At 42.4% G+C, this 25,211-nt stretch overlaps 1 protein-coding gene across 1 annotated transcript in view; it reads right to left on the minus strand.

The window, feature by feature from the left end:
- plxnd1 (plexin D1) overlaps positions 1-25,211 on the minus strand; it is an 85,090-nt gene that overhangs the window by 24,569 nt on the left and 35,310 nt on the right. The window contains exons 10-19 of the mRNA XM_067412863.1: positions 24,833-24,922; positions 24,470-24,560; positions 23,529-23,686; positions 16,705-16,850; positions 16,357-16,462; positions 11,992-12,131; positions 11,174-11,347; positions 9,744-9,828; positions 5,808-6,068; positions 3,193-3,342 (exon numbers count right to left, since the gene is read on the minus strand). Of these exons, the coding sequence (XP_067268964.1) occupies positions 3,193-3,342; positions 5,808-6,068; positions 9,744-9,828; positions 11,174-11,347; positions 11,992-12,131; positions 16,357-16,462; positions 16,705-16,850; positions 23,529-23,686; positions 24,470-24,560; positions 24,833-24,922 (1,401 nt within the window). The remainder of the gene's footprint in view (positions 1-3,192; positions 3,343-5,807; positions 6,069-9,743; positions 9,829-11,173; positions 11,348-11,991; positions 12,132-16,356; positions 16,463-16,704; positions 16,851-23,528; positions 23,687-24,469; positions 24,561-24,832; positions 24,923-25,211) is intronic.

Genomic DNA, 25,211 nt, shown 5'->3' on the forward strand with positions numbered 1-25,211 from the left:
TCCAGCTGTTCATTATATGTACATTTAACTTCTCCAGCCTCTTATTGCTCCCTGTCCCAACTTTTTTGGAATGTGTAGCTCTCATGAAATCCAAAATGAGCCGATATTTGTCGTGACATTTCAAAATGTCTCACTTTCAACATTTGAAAAGTCATCTATATTCTTTTGTGAATAAAATATAAGTTTTTGAGATTTGTAAATTATTGCATTCCTTTTCATTCACAATTTGTACAGTGTCCCAACTTTTTTGGAATCAGGTTTGTATTCTGATTTATTCTGTTATATTTTATTCTACTCTCTTTTCTTCTACTCATATTATCTTATATTAATTATATTATATTTATTCTATTCTATTCTATTCTATTCTATTCTATTCTATTCTATTCTATTCTATTCTATTCTATTCTAATTATAATTTCTTAATTGTATTATATTTATTATATTCCACTCCTCTCAACTCAAATCTATTCTACTCTTCTGTGTCTGCCAAAGCTCATAGATAGCTATAGTTGGCAAGCGCTTATATTGCATCTCCATGGCTGATGAAATCGTCTCGTGTTTCTCCCATCTCACACACTGATGTGTGCCGATCATCAATAACTAAAGCAGGTTTCCAGTGCAAAAGAATCTGACATTGCTGGGACAGTCCTGTAGAAAGACAACTGCCACTGCGGCTCTTTTCTATTCCTCTTCTCTAGACCTTGTGGTTTCTGTTCCAGTTTGATAAGAATGAGCTGTGTGTGCTTCTCTTCCCTGTGTGGAGAAGAGCAGCTCAGGCCTTCAGCTCAAAGCCAGGCTGATAGACGTGACACCACGGCCAGTAAATGATGACAGAATGTCCCCGCTCCGCTTCCTAAACCTGTGGCTTACACTCAATCACCATTTGTCCTGTTAATAAACCGTAGAAAAATGTCCAGAATGCAAATCCATGCATCTGGCATAAACATGGGAATATATGGCTGAATACACTCTCCCATTCCCATGAAACAGTGTGTGTTTGTGTGTGTGTGTGTGTGTGTGTGTGTAGGCCGTTCTGGATGCTCAATTTGCCCTCAGACTCTGATGTTTGTGATATTTTCCACTGTTTGTCGAGACGCTCTCTCTGCTCCATTAGCTGTGTCATGTAGCGCTCTGGCCGTGATAAAAATAGATGTGTGTGTGTGTGTGTTTCATAATCAGACCAAACAAAGGAACAGGGAATTCAGACATGAAAACAAGCAGGGCGTTTTTTCGGCTTGATTAACTCTTGTTTTTATGTTTGATGTTGAGCCGGAGCAGCATGCTTTAAGCTCCAGCGATGAGCAGATAAAGAATAAAGTGATGAGGAGTGATGGTTACGCTGGTAGCGTGTGATTAGCGGCAGATCCACTGATACCGCAGATGTGGGCGACTGAGTGACAAATAAAGACGGCTCCAGTAACAGTGAGTTAGCAGCGTGTGAAGCTCTTCATCCACATCCCCTTGAGTTGTGTAATAGTGTCCGCAAGGCTGCGTTCATCACCACGACTCAAGACACTCATAAACTAGCCAAAAACAGCCATTCTAGAGCACAAGGGGAAGTATTTTGAAGAAGGCTGGCGTGTTGAGCAACACTGACTTTCTGTGAATGGACAAAAAAGCAAACAGGTTCTGCTTATGTTCCTATTCAGTTATGAAAACGTTATTTCTGAATGTTCTTTGGACGTTTAATATGTCTGATGTCATTAATGGAATGCTCGTTTGCATCATTCTCCAAACTTTTGATGGTTCTCTGAACGTTCTGTAACAAGTAACATTTTAAAAAACATCAAACTAAAATGTTCCAGAAAAACATCCCATAACCGATATTGCCTTGAGGACATTATTAAAGACCAGATAACTCGAAGAGTCTATTAATATTCCTGGCAGAACGTTTGCTCATAACTTTGCCAGAATGTTCCGTGTTAACCGGGGAGGGGCGTTCTCGAAAGTTCTCTAAGGGTGAAGAAAATCCCCAACCTTCACAGAACATTAGGGATGTTCCTAAAATCCTCTTTTGGTTATGAAAGTGCTGCAGTTCAAGGTTCCTCATATGACTTTAGGGGGACGTCCCATTTTGGTTATTTATGGTCACACAGCAATGTTACTGAGAGGACATTTGGGACATTCGGAGCGTTCCCATACCGATTCCTGTTAGTCCGATGGGATGCTTCATTTGGGACTGCTCTTGTTCAGAGCTCAGTCTCTACACTACATTCCCATCACGTTTGCAGCACCTTTAGGGGACCAACCTTGTGTGTGTGTGTGTGTGTGTGTGTGTGTGTGTGTGTGTGTGTGTGTGTGTGTGTGTGTATCAGTGTACCCTGGGCTGCATTACTAATTAGGGTCAGTAAAACACAGGAATTACACAGGCAAAAATGGATCAATATCAACTTTTGTCCAGATTCATATTCACCACACGTTATATTTTGTGAATGTGCTGATTAGGACACTGATGACTAATTTAGCTAAAGCTAGCATTGTCTTCTGAATTGTACAGGTATTTTAAAATGGACTATGGCAAAGTTGAAAACTGTTCTGGGGTCAGACGAATCAAAATGTGAAGTTCTTTTTGGAAACCTGGGACGCCATGTCATCCGGACTAAAGAGGACAAGGACAACCCAAGCTGTTCTCAACGCTCAGTTCAGAAGCTGATCTCTGATGGTCTGGGGTTCATGAGTGTGTGTGGCATGGGCAGCTTACACATCTGGAAAGGCCATCAATGCTGAAAGGTCTATCCAAGTTCTAGAGCAACATCTGCTCCATCCAGACGGCGTCTCTTTCAGGGAAGACCTTGCATTCTCCAACATGACAATGCCAGACCACACACTGCATCAATTACAGCATCATGGCTGCGCAGAAGAAGGATCCGGCACTGAAATGGCCAGCCTGCAGTCCAGATCTTTCACCATTAGAAAACATTTGGCGCATCATAAAGAGGAAGATGCGATAAAGAAGACCTAAGACAGTTGAGCAGCTAGAAGCCTGTATTAGACAAGAATGGGACAACATTCCTATTCCTAAACTTGAGCTTTTATATAAGACTGATATAAAAAGAAGAGGGGATGACACACAGGGGGAAACATGGTATGTGTGTGTGTGTGTGTGTGTGTGTGTGTGTGTGTGTGTGTGTGTGTGTGTGTGTGTGTGTGTGTGTGTGTGTGTGTGTGTGTGTGTGTGTGTTCTGGACTCACCGTGACGGGCAGATCTCCGGCACTGGCACTGAGGGACCGGTTGATGGTGCAGTGGAACAGCTGCTCGTTTTGGAAGGTGATGTCACAGAGGTCTGAGCCAATCGTTACAGAGTACTCATCCAGTGTCAGGTCCAGCTCGCTCTGCCCTTTCTGACACACAAAAACAAGCATTGTGTGTGAATGTGTGTTTGAATGTGTGTGTGATGGTGAAAACACAGATACTGTACATGCACAGGATTCTGTCCAGAGAGAACCCAATGATTGACAGAATCATGGCTGTTTATGACAAGAACATGAGCAACTACATATCCTATTGTAATTACACACACACACACACACACACACACACACACACACACACACACACACACACACACACACACACGCACACACACACGCACGCACACACGCACATGCACACACAAACACACACACAGGCTTCAGCTCTTCATCCTTCCTTCCTTCCTTCCTCCCCAATTCTTTAGGAGAGAAAGAAAATAAAACTCCCTCGCTCTGCTGCGCCTGTAAGCTACTTCCTGTCTGACTCTCAGAAACTCCCAACATCCCGCCACACAATACTTACTTATCTCTCTTTGTGTGTCTGTGTGTGTGTGTGTGGGTGGGTGGGTGGGCATGTTTTTGAGACATATGAGGACACAAATGTGTCTAATGACATGGGTATGACACCAGTATTACACGAGAGGGTGAAATATGAGGACATTACCCATGTCCCCACTTTTCGAAATGCTTAAAAATCATACAGGATGAGTTCCCTATATCGAGGGAACTTCGCACTGCGTCAGAACAACGAATTTGGGGATGCTCCCTAAGCATCAGCGCATCTGAAGTATGAATGAAACTCGTCCAATCCTGATTGGTGTTGCGTCATGACGTAGATGTGACGGCATACCCGGAAGCTATAAAGGGGAGCCCGGCGCATAGTAGCGTCAGATATTGCTCTTGGAGCCGCCTGTAGCCACTGTGAGCTGCTGACGCTCAGGGTGCTTCGCTCTCGGTTGGCAGTCTTTGACGAGGCTAAGTGAGCCCCGAGGCGGCCCGGCGTCGCAGATCATGGGGCTAACAGCTGGATTTGTCAGCGGAGACTGAGACTGCTGAGGCACTTTCTCAATCTTCCTCTGACAGTTCAGAGGTTCTCCCTCCACACGTGGAAGGCAGCACTGCGGCCTCTTCCCCCGGGGTGAAGAACCCGATGCTGGTTCTCTTCGGTTCTAAGGAACCGGGTGAGATCAGCATCGAGGTGGGTGGTGCGGGTTATATGTCGCCACCTCATGGAGGAGCTTATAGAGGTGCTGACCCGTGCTGTGGCTAAATGAAATGCCTCGGGGCAATTTATATCCTGGGGATACAGAATCAGGGAGCAGACGTCCTGTCGAGGCTGAGGCCCGGGGAGTGGCGGCTCCATCCAGAGGTGGTGGAGGCCATATGCAAGAGGTTCGGCCTTGTGGAGGTGGACCTGTTCACATCTCGAGAGACGTCCCATTGTCCACTGTGGTTTTCCCTCACGCATTCAGCCCCGCTGGGGTTGGATGCCATGGTGCAGACGTGGCCGAGGCTGTCGCTCTGCTCCCAGGGGTCCTGGAGAGAGTCCGGCAACAAGGAGTCAGTCTTCTTCTAGTGGCTCCTCGTTGGCCGACTCGAGTTTGGTTCTCGGATTTAAGAGCTATGCTGGTGTGTCCTTTGGCTGAGGCCCCCTTCGAGCCACTGGAATCGGTAGAACCTAAGAACCTGACACTAAAATTGGCATTTCTCTTGGCTATTACCTCTCTGAAGAGATTGGGGGGTCTCCAGGCCTTGGCAGTCACGCCAAACTGCTTGGGGTTTGCCCCCGGAGGAGTTAAGGCCATCTTGCACCCTAGACCAGGCTATGTGCCTAAGGTGCCCTCTAATGTGATCAGGTCCTTGGTCCTTCAGGCATTTCACCCCCTGCCCCCTTCACCTATAGCCTTGAGAGCCCATTCTACCAGGGGCATGGCCTCCTCGGTGACCCTTCTCTCCGGAGTCCCGATGCAGGACATCTGCGAAGCAGCCGGTTGGGCTACTCAGCACACTTTTATAAGATTTTACAGCTTACACCTCCCTGCGACACCCGGCGGCAGGGTACTCCAGTCCTAATTGTGCCTGGTCTCCAGCTTCACAATGGGGCAGGCGTACCCTTGGTGTGGCCTAGTGGGTTCTCGATCCCCAAATTCGTCGTTCAGACGCAGTGCGAAGTTCCCATGATATAGGGAACGTCTCGGGTTATGTATATAACCCTTGTTCCGTAGAGGGAACGAGCACTGCGTCTCGTCGCCACACCTCGTATCCCCTAAGAGCGCTTGCTTCATCTCGATAATTGACGCTACTATGTGCCGGCCTCCCCTTTATTGCTTCCGGGTATGCCGTCACATCTACGTCATGACGCAACACCAATCAGGAGTGGACTAGTTTCATTCACACTTCAGATGTGCTGATGCTTAGGGAGCATCCCCAAATTTGTCAAAAAATCTGGAGAAAGTAAAAATGCAGAATGTTTCCTGTGATGGGTAGGTTTAGGGGCAGTGTGTGTGTGTTCGCATGTGTGTGTGTGCGTGTGCGTGTGTGTGTGTCACACTCACGTTGATGATGAGGATGAGCGGCTCTCCGCGGTGATGTCTGATGAGCTTCTCTTTGCTGGCGGTGTAGAACTGTGGATCCTCCAGATAGTGGAAGCTGAAGACTTCAGCGAGCGGCTCGTCCTCCTCCTCATGGCCTGATGGAGGCCCGTTCCGCCCATTATACAGAACCCGGTTCAGAAAGAAGCGAGCCGAGGCCTGCTGGGACTGAGCCGCAGCTGGAGACTCACACACCATCAGAGTGGAGGACACACATGAGCAGTTCTGCACAAAACATACATTAAATATCAGATGATGAGCTGATCTCATTACAGTGTTTTACAGACGCTAGGACACATTTCTCAATACTTAGGTCACTTCTGCAAAACTCTTCACACAGTGAGCACAATAGAAGTCTATGTGGGACAAAGCTGGACAGTCCCTCAGCTCATTTACTCGAGTCCTGTACTGAAGTTCACTGTTTGAGTCTCTGTGCTTTACTGGAGTATTATTTTTTCTGTAATCTTCTGACTTTAACTTCACTCCATCTGAAAGACAAATATCGTCCTCTTTACTCCACTACATTTCTATCAAGGTCCTCGAAGTGGAAAGTCGTTTCTGTCGCAGCTTTGAAAGTCAGTGATGATTTTTTTCTTCTTTTAAAGGTGTTTGGGTTTTTGCAGAAAGCCTTTCAGGAATCACTCTTGTAGAGTCTCGTGAAGTTCAATGATTTCACAGCATTTATTAAACACTGATTTATAGTTTAGAGCAAAATGGAAGAAGACGGATGTCCAAATGCTCATTTAGTGGAGGATTGACATAAACAAAGTTGATTCTGTCTTCAGTGAAGGTGAACAGTGTGAGAATATCAGATGTGTATCAGTGTATTGGATCCGTGCATTCGGCCTTAAAGTGACAGCAGCTTTGTAACTTTTCTACAAGTATTTAAATGAGTTTAAGTTAGTCGTCTGCTAGTGTGTCAGATGGAGCGTCACTGACTGGCTTTAACCATGCCCAGCAAGCAATAGCCGACCAATAGACCCGATATAGTCCGGCTATGAGTAGCCCACTTTTAGCCAAAATAACCTTCAATTTGGTTACATGTAATTTTTCTCCAAATAACTTGTGAGATGTATGATATTCCATCATATAAGCAAAGTTAACAGTGATAAGGTGTTTGGTTTTATTTCTTTAACATGATATATGCATAGGCTGTGCGTAGCCACGGTTTAGCTCCTATACAGACCGGCTATTTGTAGCCCATTTTTAGTCAAAAGACAAAACTGATTCATTGTAGTTATTGGCAATGAAGCACAGGATATGGTTAATATTACATCATGTTCGCAATGTCAGTAATTTCTGCAAGATGTGTCATTTCATGTCTTGGTCTATCTGTAGCCACGGTTTAGCTCTGAATTGGACGGGCTATGTGTAGTCTGCTTTTAGCACACACAGTTGTAAACATTTGAATTAGTTTTAGCTTTGCTGTCCCGCATAACATTCGCTGAAAATGTAAGACAGTCAAAGAAAATCTTACGCTAGATATATTTGTCTCTCTTTTTTAAATAAAAAAATAAAAAATTGAATTATATCTCTAACCGCTAGATGGCAGCTGTGGCCTGTGCTACTGGCAGATATCGCGAAAAATATTTCTGTCGGTTGGAGTGAATTTTTTTTTACACAGAGGAGGAGAATGGAGAACAACAACGGGCAACAGCAAGCGTTAAAGGACATTATTTGGCTTAGTAAGTATCTGTGTTTTCGTTTTGACATGTGTTCATGTACATTATTTGTTATCGTGTATGAACGGTGAGATTTATAAGTAACATTGTAGAATGAAGCCATGTGGTTAGCTTAGCATGCTACATGTACACCTTCAAGGGCATGTGCAACATGTGCAACCTATTATAATTTGTTATGAAAGAAATGAGTCTTTGAATTGGCAAGGCAAATTTGTATTGCACATTTCACCAAGGCAAGAGTGCTTTATATAAAACATCAACATTGGGGAATGTAAAAAGACAATATTAGAAGACATTGTTCAATAAAAAACAAACAAAAATAAAAACATGATAACAGGAGAGTAGAACTCACAGTGCAGTGTAAGACATGTCTCATTACTCCTTTCCAGTTAATAAAAGGCAGTGGAACAGTAAACCCTGATTTAAAAGAACTAAGAGTTGCCGCAAGACTGCAGGTTTTCTTTGAGTTTGTTTCAGATATGTTATGAATAAAAACTGAATTCTGCTTCTCCGTGTTTAGTTTTGACTCCGTGGACAGAAAGCAGACCTGTCCCTGAGAGGATGGCTCATGATGCGGCAGAAGATCAGGCATTCACTTTGGCCTTAAACATTCAGTGCTTTCCCAATCATCTACCTCACTGCTCTAATGCAACACAATGGAAAAAATATGTTCGTCTGTTGAACACAAAAGTAGATATTTTGAAGAATCTCGGTAATCAAAAGCTTTATGGCCACATTGACTTGTATTTATTTTCCTCCAATGAAAGTCAGTGGCTACCATCAACGTCTGGTTACTAACATTCTTCTTCAATATATGTGTGTGTGTGTGTGTGTGTGTGTGTGTGTGTGTGTGTGTGTGTGTGTGTGTTCAACACAAGAAAGAAACCCATACAGGTTTGGACAACTCGAGGGTGAGTAAATGATGACTATCTCTTTAAACATGTCACATACATGCACCTTAACCTTTTATTGCCCAACTTTAGTGCGCATCCAAGCAAAAGAGAATGACTTCATCACAATTAATGTAAATAAAGTAAAACATTATGATGTCAGCAATGCTTTTCTTGTGCAACGTTTTGTTTCATATTTGGCAGACGGCGTGAGGAGCGACTCCCCAGCGGCAACAGAGTTTGATTGTCATTTATTATAGCCTGTTATATTTGAGTGAAAAGAATCCTTTAGCCATTTTGTTGTCTATTAAATGTATATATTAGTCATGTGTTAGCTGTCTATTGGATGACTAGCCTATCCTGGGGCTATGGTTAGACGCCTATTAGATTTCCACTGACAGCCCAAGTTTAGCCTAGACGGCTATTAGACGCAAAACTGCCTGCTGGGTGATGGCATAATGTGCATTTATACAACAATAATAAAATAATGCACTGACATAAAAAAGCAAATTTACCTTTGATACTTAAGCACTTTTGAAATTAAATACTTCTGTACTTTAACTGCAGTAATGAAGCTGTGTATTTGTCCAGCTCTGATGTGGTCTAAACTGAGGATGAGTTATCATCGCTTCGCCACTAAATGCACGCAATGACCACATCTCTCAAATCCCATGAATTATTCTCTCAGACACAACAACGGCCAAAACTCTGTGTACGTACATGCTTTCAAAACTGTTAAACGTGTGTTCAAAACAATAACATAACACAAAACTGAGTAAGACAGCTATTCGCTACATTTCTACAGTGATAATTTAATGAAATATATTTTAAATCTTAAACATTAGAGTTGGAGGAGCCACAGCTGATTCTCATAGTAGATGAACATCTGGTGTTACTCTTTCACTGCATCAGGTCTGATTGATTCCAGTAACATATATCAGTGAGTTATAACGCTCCATGTTCTGATTGTTTAGTGTGTGATAAAGTGTGTTTGTCGGCTGTCAACCTTTGCTAGAGTTCTGGGAGAATGAGCTGATCTGAGACCTGGATTAAGTGTTCTGGTCGTCGGAATGCTTTGTGAATGTGAAATGATCTGCTTTGCCAAGCCGAAAGTTGGTTAGGACGGAGAACTGTGTGAAGAGTTTTGCAAAAGTGACCGCAGTATTGAGACATGTGTCCTAGCGTGTGTAAACCAGTGTAATGTCTCATATTGTGCATCACTGATTCTGCTGTACTGTAGAAAGCGGCGTTGGTTTGACATGAATGAGTGCACACACTGAAATATCAGCACTTCTTTCAATAGTTCATAAACAGGCTTTATTTCTCACCGTCTGTCCGACCCCAGTCACCTCCATCATGGCCGACTGCACCAGATTGAAGCCGAACCCAATGACGGAGATTCTGCGGCCGCCACTAACACACACACAGAGGAAGAGAGATCATGTGACACACTGCAAGCCAAAGGGTGGTCTCTGTGTGTGTGTGTGTGTGTGTGTGTGTGTGTGTGTGTGTCTGAGCCTGTTTATGTGGTTTATGAGGACACAAATTTGTATAACTACATGGGTATTACACTGGTATTACACTATAAATGTGGTTTATGAGGACATATCAAATGTCCTCATAATTCAAATGGCCTTAAAAACATACTAAATGATGTTTTTTTGAGAAAGTAAAAATGCAGAATGTTTCCTGTGATGGGTAGGTTTAGGGGCAGTGTGTGTGTGTGTGTGTGTGTGTGTGTGTGTGTGTGTGTGTGTGTGTGTGTGTGTGTGTGTGTGTGTGTGTGTGTGTGTGTGTGTGTGTGATGGGTAGGTTTAGGGGCAGTGTGTGTGTGTGTGTGTGTGTGTGTGTGTGTGTGTGTGTGTGTGTGTGTGTGTGTGTGTGTGTGTGTGTGTGTGTGTGTGTGTGTGTGTGTGTGTGTGTGTGTGTGTGTGTGTGTGTGTGTGTGATGGGTAGGTTTAGGGGCAGTGTAAAGGGATAGAAAATACGGTTTGTACAGTATAAAAACCATTACGCCTATGGAGAGTCCCTGTAAACCACATAGACCAACATGTGTGTGTGTTTGTGTGTGTGTGTGTGTGTGTGTGTGTGTGTGTGTGTGTGTGTGGATACTAGCATACTCATGCTAACTCTACAGTAGCTATTGTCAAAGTCAATGCTAACAGAAATGTGCTCTGAGAACGTTCCGGTAACGTTCCTGTTAACCCTTTAATGCATGGCTGTTTCGACCAAACATTATCACATATCCGGGTCTTCAGTGACCCGGTTTTATATCTATCTGCTGTAATCACTGAGCCATTTCAAGTTTGGCAGATTATAATAATTATTGAGGTAACTATGAGTGAATCATCACTTCATCATTGTCTATCAGACATCGCCACCTTGTGGAATTAAAGGTGAATTGCACTTATTTAGTCATTATTGATTTATTTATTGTTGTGCAGAAAAAATATACGTACTCTTAGACACCTCGGGTCATTAGTGGAAAAAAAATTGTGGATAACCAGGCATTTAATTACAACTGCATGATTATTTTCTTGTTGCTGCCCCCTGGTGGCTGCAGGCTGCAGTACAGGTCCTAAGCCCCGCCCCTCTCCGTAATGGGATGGGATGCGAGCCAAATTTTGGGCAGTCCTTTATGAAAGACTGTGAAAAGTGTGTTTGTGTGTGTGTGTGTGTGTGTGTGTGTGTGTGTGTGTGTGCACGCGTGTGTGTGTGTGTGTGTGTGTGTGTGTGTGTGTGTGTGTGTGTGTCGTACCTGAGGTAGCTCTTGTTGGGTTTGATTCGGCTGATGATGGGGTTTTTCTCATAGCTGAATGTGAAGTTGGGTGAAGTGCTGAGGCACGGCTGGCCGTCGTACACCACACACACGGACACGACGTCTGCGAGCACAGCGGGAGGCATCACACACACGATGACATCACTGGACCGCCTACACACACACACACACACTGTAACAGTGTATCGAGTCGCAATAATCTGACAATATGTTTCATGTATACTACACCCAAAATGAAAGTTCAGACTGATTTAGGTCCAGATTCACATTTAACAGTCCATTCGGGTGTAATGCCAAATGTAATATTTTAATGAACTGTGCTGTTGGTTCACTGTTACATCATCTCCTAACCAGATGCTCTGCGACACACAATGAAATGCGTCTGATAATCAGAGTTTTCATTATAATGATATGCGATGGGCAAAAGGAGATTGTATTTTAGAAATGTTTATGTCTGAGAGACCAACATACAGAACAAACTCTGACACTGATTATCTCAGGTACTGATCATGTGCTTTATTTCATCTTTAAAGAATTTCAGAGAGACTCTGCCCACACGCTCTCTCTGATTGGCTGTGAGTTTGGATTGATTTTGTCATGTACTCGTGTCAAATCAGATGTGGACAGACACACTGTTTTTTGCAGGAATCTTATCGCATCACTTCTGTGTTAAAAGTACTGATTTAAAACAAACACACTTTAACTGCACTGGGCTTTGTTTAAAGTATGCTGAGATTTGTCATAACACCCGAAGTGACATATCAATGAAATGTGTACCGCAGCGAACACACACTCACGTGAAGATGCTGCAGTCTTGAGTGCGGTTGATCTGGACGTTAACGGTGGATCCGGCGTCCAGGAACTGGCCATGGATGGTGAGTGTGGTTCCTCCGGCGAGAGGACCCTGGCCTGGGCTAAACTCCAGCAGTTTGGGCTCCTACACCACGGAGCACAGAGAACACACTCAGAACACACATCTGACCCGGAAGAGCTAACAGGACAGCACACATTCCCACAAATACACCACAATGAGAAGAGCAACTCTGCAAAAAACACTTCTCTTACTCAGTATTTTTGTCTTGTTTCTAGTCTAAATATCTAAAAATTCTTACATTAAGAAACATTTACTAGACAAGTACAAATTATCGTCTTGTTTTGAGAAAAAATAACTCTAAATGAAGAGAGTTTTTGCTTAAAATAAGATAAATAATCTGCCAATGGGGTGAGAAAAATGTGTGTGTGTGTGTGTGTGTGTGTGTGTGTGTGTGTGTGTGTGTGTGTGTGTGTGTGTGTGTGTGTGTGTGTGTGTGTGTGTGTGTGTGTGTGTGTGTCGCTCAGACAGATGTTTCCTGAGCTCGGCGACTGGGCTAAAGGTTTGAGGAAGGAGCGGTGGAGGAGGAATGATTCCTCAGGGAATGAGCAGAGCTTTCCTCTTCTATAATTCCTCCTCCATGTTTTCTCGCTCCTCAGCCAGCCCTGTGGGGTCTCGTGCTCTATAACGCTTGACACTCGGCTCGGCTCTCCTGATTGGAACATGGACACCAGGTGTACTGCTCCCGCTCACACAAACATGTTCTGGGTATGTTTTGCCAACGTTCCCCTTATGTTATGAAAGTTACTATACAGGAACTATTAATGACCGAGACCATTATTTTAAAGGGCAAAGGCGTTTATAATGCTCCAGATCTCTAGGAGTAACACTTGAGTAATTAGTGACGCATTTGATGACATTCAGAGTAAAAAAGATGATTATTTATGTCTCAGAAACACAATAATGTCAGTTAGTTAAGAGTTATCAATTAGGCTAATCAGTAATTATTGATTAATTAACAAGGACCTGAGTCCTAAATGTGAGTTCAGCTGGTTTGTATATTAGTAGCTGAAGTGTTAATGTAGTGCTATCGTTAGTCCTGCAGAGCTGCTTATTAATAACGGGACATTATAATAACGTGTTACCCGCGTATGTTCTAAGTATGTTTTGCTCAAACATTATCTCTCAATGTTCTTTTACCATTCAAAACATCCAATTTTATTGGTTATGCGAACGTTAAAGGAACATTGGGTAACACTTTATTTCACAGTGTCATTGTTACATGTTCTTACCATAGTTAATAACGGTAATTAATAATAAACTAACCCTTAACCAAACCCTAAAGTAAGTACATGTAGGTCATTATTGTTACTCAATACTTAAATATATAATTACACTTAACAATGACACCTTAAAATAAAGTGTACATTTTTTATTTTATTTTTGTGTGTGATTTTATAATTATTTTATAGTTGTGATTATTTTTAAGGTTGCCTTTCTGTACATCTGGCTGGAGGACTGACGATGAAAATGAGCTCTTTCGAGCTAACTCGGGTACATTTACATTATTGTAATGTCGATTAATGTACATTGTCCTCTTTTAAACAAACAAACAAACAAACAAACAATGTTTGGGAACATTATTAAAGACCAGACAACATGGGGTGAACGTCGTATTAACACTACTGGAAGAACTTTCAGATGTTCCCTGTGAGTTGGGTCAATGTTGGGATAATGTTGGGTCAATGTTGGGATAATGTTGGGTCAATGTTGGGATAATGTTGGGATGATGTTGGGATAATGTTGGGATGATGTTGGGATAATGTTGGGATTATGTTGGGATTATGTTGGGATAATTTTGAATTAGTGTTGGGTCAATGTTGGGTCAATGTTGGGATAATGTTGGGTCAATGTTGGGATAATTTTGGGATAATGTTGGGATAATGTTGAATCAGTGTTGGGTCAATGTGGGGTCAATGTTGGGTCAATGTTGGGTCAATGTTGGGATAAGGTTGGGTCAATGTTGGGAAAATGTTGGGAAAATGTTGGGATAATTTTGAATTAGTGTTGGGTCAATGTTGGGTCAATGTTGGGATAATGTTGGGTCAATGTTGGGATAATTTTGGGATAATGTTGGGATAATGTTGGGATAATGTTGAATCAGTGTTGGGTCAATGTGGGGTCAATGTTGGGTCAATGTTGGGATAAGGTTGGGTCAATGTTGGGATAATGTTGGGTCAATGTTGGGTCAGTGTTGGGATAATGTTGGGATAATGTTGGGATTATTTTGGGATCATTTTGGGTCAGTGTTGGGATAATGTTGGGTCATTGTTTGAATAATGTTGGGATAATGTTGGGTCAGTGTTGGGATAATGTTGGGATAATGTTGGGTCAGTGTTGGGATAATGTTGGGATAATGTTGGGTCATTGTTGGGATAATGTTGGGATTATGTTGGGATAATGTTGGGATTATGTAGGGATAATGTTGGGATTATGTTGGGATAATGTTGGGATAATTTTGAATCAGTGTTGGGTCAATGTTGGGATAATGTTGGGTCAATGTTGGGATAATTTTGGGATAATGTTGAATCAGTGTTGGGTCAATGTGGGGTCAATGTTGGGTCAATGTTGGGATAATGTTGGGTCAATGTTGGGTCAGTGTTGGGATAATGTTGGGATAATTTTGGGTCAATGTTGGGATAATTTTGGGATAATTTACATTATTGTAATGTCGATTAATGTACATTGTCCTCTTTTAAACAAACAAACAAACAAACAAACAATGTTTGGGAACATTATTAAAGACCAGACAACATGGGGTGAACGTCGTATTAACACTACTGGAAGAACTTTCAGATGTTCCCTGTGAGCTGGGTCAATGTTGGGATAATGTTGGGTCAATGTTGGGATAATGTTGGGATGATGTTGGGATAATGTTGGGATTATGTTGGGATAATGTTGGTATTATGTTGGGATTATGTTGGGATAATTTTGAATTAGTGTTGGGTCAATGTTGGGTCAATGTTGGGATAATGTTGGGTCAATGTTGGGATAATTTTGGGATAATGTTGGGATAATGTTGGGATAATGTTGGGTCAGTGTTGGGATAATGTTGGGATTATGTTGGGTCATTGTTGGGATAATGTTGGGATTATGTTGGGATAATGTTGGGATTATGTAGGGATAATGTTGGGATTATGTTGGGATAATGTTGGGATAATTTTGAATCAGTGTTGGGTCAATGTTGGGATAATGTTGGGTCAATGTTGGGATAATTTTGGGATAATGTTGAATCAGTGTTGGGTCAATGTGGGGTCAATGTTGGGTCAATGTTGGGATAATGTTGGGTCAATGTTGGGTCAGTGTTGGGATAATGTTGGGATAATTTTGGGTCAATGTTGGGATAATTTTGGGATAATGTTGAATCAGTGTTGGGTCAATGTGGGGTCAATGTTGGGTCAATGTTGGGATAATGTTGGGTCATTGTTGGGATTATGTTGGGATTATGTAGGGTCATTGTTGGGATAATGTTGGGATTATGTTGGGATAATGTTGGGATTATGTAGGGATAATGTTGGGATTATGTTGGGATAATGTTGGGATAATTTTGAATCAGTGTTGGGTCAATGTTGGGATAATGTTGGGTCAATGTTGGGATAATTTTGGGATAATGTTGAATCAGTGTTGGGTCAATGTGGGGTCAATGTTGGGTCAATGTTGGGATAATGTTGGGTCAATGTTGGGTCAGTGTTGGGATAATGTTGGGATAATTTTGGGTCAATGTTGGGATAATTTTGGGATAATTTACATTATTGTAATGTCGATTAATGTACATTGTCCTCTTTTAAACAAACAAACAAACAAACAAACAAACAAACAAACAAACAAACAAACAATGTTTGGGAACAACATTGGGATAATGTTGGGATAATGTTGGGATAATGTTGGGATAATGTTTAAAAGGCATCGAACAGTTTAAACTCTATCCTGCATGCTGATCTCAGCTCTGTTTATTACATTCCACCAACTTTCCACAGGAAAAGCAAAAGCATTGTATCTGCTCAGTGGCCTCGAATCACACTGGTGTAAACTCCACCGTATCCCTCAATGCCATGGCATGGCCATTAGCAGTGAGCCACGCTGGTCGTCTTCATGCACTCAAACACACATCATATCATGCAAGCGCTGGGGGAAAGAGCCGAGGCGAGGGCGGTCTAAAGCACAGCGGAGGGTGTGATGGGAAAATAAATCAGCATGAAGACAAAAGCGCAAAAGAAGAGAAGATCATCGACCTGAGGGTGTGAAAAAGACCAAACTAAACACGAGCAGAGAACAAAAGGCCTGTGCGTACCACAAAAGAGAACACGTCCTTTGAAACGCCCACTGCGCTCCCGGCCACGCTCACGGTCACATGATCACTCATCCTTTCCCACGATGCACCAGTCTCACACACCAACCTGTAGAACACACACAGGACCCAAACACAGACCCGCAGTTTGGGGAAAACATTTTTAATGTTACTCCTCGTTTCAGAGAGTATTCAAAAGTGATATTCTCTTAAAGTTCAGATAAAACATTTTATATCTCATGTCATGCTCTAAAGGGGTTGTTTGTGTGTGTGTGTGTGTGTGTGTGTGTGTGTGTGTGTGTGTGTGTGTGTGTGTGTGTGTGTGTGTGTGTGAGTGTGTGTGTGTGTTACCGGACTGAGATGGTGTATTCCTGTGGCAGGAGCTGGCAGGGCACTTCCCCGATGGAGACGTTGACCTGATCGGCTCGGTGTCCCAGATTCTGGCCCTGCACCGTAAGCAGCGTCCCACCTGTCAGCGGACCCGTCAACGGCTCAATCTGCACACACACACACGCACGCACACGCACACACACACACACGCACGCACACACACAGAACATCTTCAGTGTTTCTGTTGATCAGCAGTGTCCAAAATGAGATTACAGGAAGCAAGGGAAGAGGGCCAAACAGGATCAGGAAACGAAACAAGCCAAACGTGAACCCTTCACACGAGCACTAATGACTCTTCCGTCTGATTCACATCTTCATTATCATCACGAGCCACATTATCTTAAGATAAGTCTATCAACTATTGATATGATAGAGCCACAGTAATGCTGCAATAAACATTAAGTGATTCAAATGGGATTAAGATTAAATTCCTCATGACTGTTGACCAATAGGTGGCGCTGTTGCCAGATTGATGTGTTGTCAGTGTGAGGAGACGATAGCTGTTTCCGAAGTTGCGAATTTAACTAATGCGCAAAATTCCAAGATCACATAAAACATTTGCAAATAAAGCACCGTTTCCATCCAGAGAGAACATCATCGTAACTTCCTGAGAAACTGCTGCTATAAAATCACTAAGACACAGGAGAAGCCACCACATACACTCATTTACTGGCTAAACGGACCTGTGGCAACATTTCTGCAATCCACAACATCCGTACCAATACGTGCATATCACTGCCGTTTCCAGCAGAAATGAACACTAGAGGCATGTTTGTATAGTTTTATACCGTAGTCCATGATTTGTAAATGAACACATGTTGAGTTTGCGTCCCCTAACCAGCTCCATATGTTGGGCTTTTCTGACACACCAAAGCTCGATCGCTCAGCTGGGACAGATTTAAACTCGGGAACGAATCCCGTGAAGAACGAGTCGTGATAAAAGAGCTCAAAGACGAGTTTGAAACACAAGCTAAAATGACACGGAACTTTATTTGTGTCACGTTTGCTGTTGTTAACACTATCGGGTCGGTTTAGGGTTTAGTGTGGGTGTACGTTAAAAAAACAACGTGACAAAACATGCCAGAGTCACCACATCTGTTCCGGAAAAAAAACGAAGCTTTTAGCGCCACCTAGTGGACATTTCACTGTGAAACTGTCGTGATATGCACGGATGGGGACGCATTCTGTGGTTGAGGTTGCCACAGGTACGGTTTTCCGATGAGACCAGGCTGAATGTATTATTTGCGCCTCAGAGTGTGCCGATGAAACACAATAAACGTGTTGTGTTGCTTTTGGAAGCAGATGCCGCTGTTTGGGAACGCAGTCGTGTAAGACAGTTCTAGGACGGAAATATACTGAGAATCTTTGACCACAGACTTCTGAAGGACCACACAGCATTTCAAATGCTTTGCAACAAGATTTTTTTTTTTGCTGGTTAGGACAGTTATGCTGTTGCATCGCGCAATGTCACGCAATTTTTTTATGCGCATCGAGGAATAGAAAATGTTTCTAACTCAAACAAGTTTTTAAACTTTTTTATGTGCATCTTGCCATTTCCATTCAGCAGTTTATGATGCAATGTCCCAAAATAATTGGATGGAAACATAGCTCGTGACACACGCAAAGTTTGCTGTCAATACGCCAAAGCATTAGCGTGACACTATGCCATCAATTTTATTGGTGTCATTCGAGAATAGTTTGGTCAATCAAAAAGATTTTGGTAAGTGTTTTCCGGAATGGACTGACGGTGATATATGCCAATTTAGGTGAAAAATGGACCAACGTTTTGGGAGGAGTTCGAAAAAGTACGTTTTCAAAGAAATTCAAAATGGCTGACAGCAAGCTCTACTGAATATATCATAACGGGCATCATTGTTCTCAGTATGATTGATTCTAGGAGTCTAGGTAAATGTAGTCATTTTTGTGAAATTTCAATATACATTTTTCACCACAAGGTGGCGTTGTACTGAACATGTTTGGGTTCCTTCAGGACATGGTCCTGATGACATATCAAGTTTTTGAACAATGTGTTCATAAAATACAGCATTTTACAACAAAATTGGAAATGGCCGATAAGGGAAAATTGGGTTTTATTTGACTTGTATGCTGGACCAACGGATTGGGAGGAGTTCGAAAAAGTAGGTTTACAAAGAAATTCAAAATGGCTGACAGCAAGCTCCACTGAATGTATCATAACTGGTATCATTGTTCTCAGTATGATTGATTCTAGGAGAAATTTTGACCACAAGGTGGCGTTTTACTGAAAATGTTTGGGTAGCTTTAGGACGTGGTCCTGATGACATACCAAGTTTTGTAACAATGTGCCAATGCGCTGATAAAATTCAGCATTTTATGACAAAATTTAAAATGGTGATACCTAAAATGGCCGATATAGGAAAATTAGGTTTTATTTGACTGGTATCCTGCACTGAATTTAAGGAGTTTTATGATTTGTCATATCTCCTGACCAGGAGGTGGTGCTGTGCCGAAACCCTGCATGTAGCTTCAGGTCCTGCTTGGGATGGCATGCACCAATATTCGTCTCGATATGCAAAAGCATTGCAGAGATACAGTCTTGTGTCCGATTAGGTGTGCTCTGCGTCTAATTTGTTCAAGCATTATTAGAGAACGGTTGGGTTTATCAAAACCCTTTTTGGCAGCATGGTCTGAAGATGACCTGAGCCAATTTTGAAGTGGGAAAAAATGCATTTGAAAAAAAAACTATCTTGTTTCTCGCCCTTATGGTTCAAAAGTTATTAGCATTGACATGAGTGCAACTTTGGACAGATGGTGGCGCTAGAGGGATTGATTTAGAGACTCCTGTGCTTCATGGCTGAAGTTCATGAAATGGCTGTGCTTCATCTACAGGCTGTCCTCTACCTGTGTGCCAAATTTCACAACTTTCCCAAGAGGTTCTAACATAGAGGAAGAAGACCGTCAGTGCTTGGCCCCATATGACCTGCTAGTCAGAGAACAGAGGATTATGGGAAGTTTTGCACTGAAAAAGTGGTTTCATCACAAAGATTGTTCTAAAGTAAAGTAGGATATGACCAGACTCCTCTGCGAATGTGAAACCTGTAAAACAGCAGCTCTCTGAAGGCCTGTGAACACTCCAGAGCTGATAATTATCTCTGAGCCGTGTAATGAATCCCACTTCGCATCATTTTACCTGCTGTTCTCTTCATTTGCACTCGTACTGAAGTGAGAGGCAGAGGCAGAACGAGAGAGTGTAAACCAGAGGACAGAAAGCACAGGCTGTTTTAAACACATTCAGAAAATAAGTTGCAACACTAGGACACTCACGGTTTCTCACACAGAATTTGTATCAAGCTTTGCACACGCATTGTGCTTCATGTGGCCACAGACATCCACAGAAATGACATCTGATCAGCCAATAGAAAGCCACATCTCTCAGAGCTTGAAGACCGGTACAGAAAACCAAGATTTGAGAAAGATTTGCATCTTCACTGCAAAAAAGGCTTTTCTTACTTAGTATTTGTATCTTGTTTCTAGTCTAAATATCTAAAAATTCTTATTATTGTCTTGTTTTGGGGGGAAATAACTCTAAATGAAGAGAGTTTTTGCTTAAAATAAGATAAATAATCTGCCAATGGGGTGAGAAAAATAATCTTAATTCAAACAGAAAATAAGCTTGTTTTCTGCTTCCATTCCTTACTTTGTTAAAATGCCATCGATAAAAACTGCAGAAAGTAAGTGATAACTGCGGTTAGCATTAAAACCTCGATGTGACGAAATGAACATGATTTCAGAGCTCCTGCAGATGATTGTGTTTAAAAGCAGATCCGGACAGTCCCTCAGCTCATGTACTCGAGTCCTGTACTGAAGTCCGCTGTTTGAGTCTCTGTGCTTTACTGGAGTATTATTTTTTCTGTAAACTTATGACTTTAACTTCACTCCATCTGAAAGACAAATATCGTCCTCTTTACTCCACTACATTTCTATCAAGTTCCTCGAAGTGGAAAGTCGTTTCTGTCGCCGCTTTGAAAGTCAGTGATGATTTTTTTCTTCTTTAAAAGGTGTTTGGGTTTTTGCAGAAAGCCTTTCAGGAATCACTCTTGTAGAGTCTCGTGAAGTTCAATGATTTCACAGCATTTATTAAACACTGATTTATAGTTTAGAGCAAAATGGAAGAAGACGGATGTCCAAATGCTCATTTAGTGGAGGATTCACATAAACAAAGTTGATTCTGTCTTCAGTGAAGGTGAACAGTGTGAGAATATCAGATGTGTATCAGTGTATTGGATCCGTGCATTCGGCCTTAAAGTGACAGCAGCTTTATAAAGAGCTTTGTAACTTTTCTACAAGTATTTAAATGAGTTTAAGTTAGTCGTCTGCTAGTGTGTCAGATGGAGCGTCACTGACTGGCTTAAACCATGATGGCATAATGTGCATTTATACAACTATAATACAATAATGTGGCGACATAAAGAAGGACATTTACTTTTGATACTTAAGTACTTTTGAAAACAAATACTTTTGTACTTTTACTCCAGTAAAAATCTGTTTACAACTTTCACTTGTAACGGAGTAATATTTGACCAGCAGTCCTTTAACTCCAGTAATGAAGTGTATTTGTGCACCTCTGCCTAACTGAGAGATGAGTGTTTGTGCAGCGGGTCCCTTCTGAACCTTTGCTCTACATTTAAGGACGTTTGCAGCATAAGCCCAGTCAGTCCTCAGCTTCTGTCTCTTCTCTGTGTCAGTGGGTCAGGAGCTCTAAGGCGGATCATACTGTGCTGGTAAATCACGCCAAACCTCCCTTCCATTGTTTCTAGGGCTCCGATTGCACAAGTGCGCTTCACTCTTGCTACAGCTACGCCTGTCGTCTACACTAACACTAAACCTCGGAAACTGACACTTTAGAAAAAGCTGCAAACTCTGTTTTAGTTTGAAAACTCTGGGGTTGTGTTTCAGTGTGAATGGTCTAAAACGGAGACTTTTGAGAACTAAGTCATGACTGCCCAATAGTTTATAATAGTGCATTTGATGTGTGTGTCACATAGCACACCAACTTAAAAAATATGGCTAAACTTGACCATATGACCTGTCACATGAAACAGCAATATATAGCCTTAGGCGTTGAAGTTTTCGGTTTCATGTTTCACAAGTTCATGCTGAGCTTCCTCTCCCTTTAGCTTGCAGACTTCAGCATCTTTTGAGCAGAATTCAGACACTGTTGATAGTTCATTCAAAAATGAAAATTAGCCCATTAGTTCTTCTTTCAGACGAATAAAAGTTGAGTTATATTAAAAGTCCTGCTAATCCAAGCTTTATAACGGCAGGGATTATTGCTCTGTTTTTGAAGTCCATTAAAATGCATCTGTCCGTCATATAACTGCTCCACACGGCTCTGGGGGTTAATAAAGGCCTTCTGAAGTGAACTGATGCGTTTGTGTAAGAAAAATATCCATATTTAAAACTTTATGAAGTAAAGTTCCAGCTGATCGCCGTCCGTGGAAAAGTGTTGAAAGCGCTTCTCTGAGCTGAAGATGCGTACGCGACGTCTGACGAGCGTAACTGGAGCGTAAGCCTTTGATCTGCAGAGGCACTTTCAACACTTTTCCCATAAACTGAATTCGGACGGCGATTGGCCGAAACTTTACTTCATAAAGTTTTAAATATGGATATTTTTCTTACACAAACGCATCAGTTCACTTCAGAAGGCCTTTATTAACCCTCAGAGCCGTGTAGAGCAGTTATATGATGGATAGATGCATTTTAATGGACTTCAAAAACAGAGCAATAATCCCTGCCGTTATAAAGCTTAGATTAGCAGGACTTTTAATATAACTCAACTTTTATTCGTCTGAAAGAAGAACGTCATATACACATAGGATGACTTTAGAGTGAGTAAATCATGGGCTAATCTTCACTTTTGGGTGAACTATCGCTTTAAGGACTAGTTTGAGTCTTTATTTACTCAACCTGTTGCTCTCAAGCCACACGGCCTTCATTCTTTGCTTAAATACTACATTATGGTTTGTTTCTTGGCCAGAAAAAGAAAGGAGGTCGTCCAGCTTCAGAACATCGGCAGGCTGAGTTATACTGACTGGAGTTCTCCATCTATCCTCACTGCTGGTCATCATCTCATTTATGATTAGGGTTAGGTATCGTTTGGGTTTATCACGATCCCGCTGCCAAACCTGTACTGTTAAAACGGTAACGTGCCTGAACCCACACTTCATTTTAATAGAGAGAATGGCTTTTTATTTAATGTTTTTTACCATCTTTAAGGCTCAGCTTTATTTTGCAGAAATATGACCATATTCGCTGACTAAATATTTTATAACGCATCGGCTTATTGTTTCCATGGCGACGCGCCGAGCTTCTCACGACACACAGCAGCCGCAATAGCGCTGTATCACAGATGTGTTTTTATTCTCTTTTATTCAGAATATAACATGTTAACTATATCATGAACTATCTGGTATTCTGATTTTCAAATATGTGTAAGTGAGTTTTATGATCATGATGATCATGTTAGTTGATCTATAATGCGCGATGTTAGTTTGCGCCTCAGAGAATCGGCTCATCGAAGCCCCTGAGAGTGAGTGACCGGGAACTCAGAGAACAATAGAGTAAACTATAGAGTTAACTATATAATGTGTGTCTGATATGAATAAGACACGCAGTCAGATCATAACTGTCTGAAAGGGTTGTTATCACCGCTTCTATCAGTGTGTGTGTGTGTGTGTGTGTGTGTGTGTGTGTGTGTGTGTGTGTGTGTGTGTGTGTGTGTGTGTGTGTGTGTGTGTGTGTCTCACCTTCTGGATGTGCGGATCTGGGCAGTGTGCAGTGATGGTCTGGCACTGGTCTCGCTGTAGACAGTCATTATGGCACCAGACACACATGTGGCCCTGAGCTTCACGACCCCAGCACTGAGAGCAGTCACTGTCCCCCGCTGCACAGCTGTACACCTCCACTGCACACACACACACACACACACACACACACAAACAAAGGTGATTATGCATGGTGAACTCAACCCCGCCCACAGCCGATCTCAGCCCTGCCCACAGCCTAGAGCTGACCACATCAGGCTAGAAATGATGACTATAACCAGTAGATGGCGGCAGAGGAGCACTGATTGACTTCTTCTGACTAGAGCATCTATGGGTTAACCTCTCGGAGACCAGACACTGGGAGAAGACCTTCCTTCCTGGTACTCTGATTAGCCTCTGGACTCTCTGATATGGTTGTGTGAAGGTTTAGAGAAGCACAGCATTCATATTGCCATACTGACTGAGAGGCTCTGATGTGAGCTGGGGTAGATGGATGTAAATAGGACGTTATATGCTCCCTATGCTGTCAGCTGTGGTCCCTCTTGAGGGAGGCTTTGAACATACTGACCCTCCCTTGTTGGCCCACAGCCCATAAGCAGATCTTTGTAAAAAGAAAAAAATAGTTTGCTATTGCGCTCTAAGAGCAAGGCTTGAGTATTTATGCAAGCCCGCGGATGTGTGTATTCAGCCTTTAGATCCGGCTGGAGGACGGGTGTGTGTCTGAGGACCTCCTGCCTACTTCACCCTTAAAAATAATGGTGCCAGGACGAACCAAAAATGGGTTTCAGTGATGCCATAGAAGAACCATTTCTGGTTCCCCAAAGAACCGTTTTGTGAAAGGCATTTTCTGTGTGTGTGTGTGTGTGTGTGTGTGTGTGTGTGTGTGTGTGTGTGTGTGTGTGTGTGTGTGTGTGTGCTGATACCTGTCACTGGCTTCGGACTGTCTATATATGTGTTGGTTCCTCTCCTCCGCAGTTTCAGATGGAATATCTTGCTCCACATTGTAGTTTTTAGCTGCGAAACATTAAACACTTTTATCCATCTGTACATATGTCCGTTTCAGACAAACATGAAGACTGTCTCTGCCACAGAATAAAAAATAAAGTATTTATTTATATTCAGTTCTGAGTTTACAGCCCGTAATTCTGACTTATTCCCCTCAGAGTTGTGCAATCGTGCCAGTGTGGTAAAGTAAACCTGAAACTCATTGGACTTTCATGATGATGTGTTTGGAGTGGGATGGGATGTTGAGTTGATTTGTTGAGTGTGTGTGAGGATGAACTTACGATCACTCCACTGCAGTTTACAGACGACCCGTCCAGCCACTGCACACCGTACAGATGACCATCCCCGAAGTCACAGTCCAGCGCAGTGCCCTACACACACACACACACACACACACACACACACACACACACACACACACACACACACACACACACACACACACACACACACACACACACACACACACACACACACACACACACACACATACACACACACACACACACACACACACACACACACACACACACACACACACACACACACACACACACACACACACGTCATGACGGCATGTTCACAGCACATCATAAGACCATCATGACTAACGCTCACGTCCTCAGCTGCTCTCAGAGATCCGCAGCAAATACACACAAC

The sequence above is a fragment of the Pseudorasbora parva genome, chromosome 13 (assembly GCF_024679245.1).
Source record: "Pseudorasbora parva isolate DD20220531a chromosome 13, ASM2467924v1, whole genome shotgun sequence".
NCBI classification, from domain to species: domain Eukaryota; kingdom Metazoa; phylum Chordata; class Actinopteri; order Cypriniformes; family Gobionidae; genus Pseudorasbora; species Pseudorasbora parva.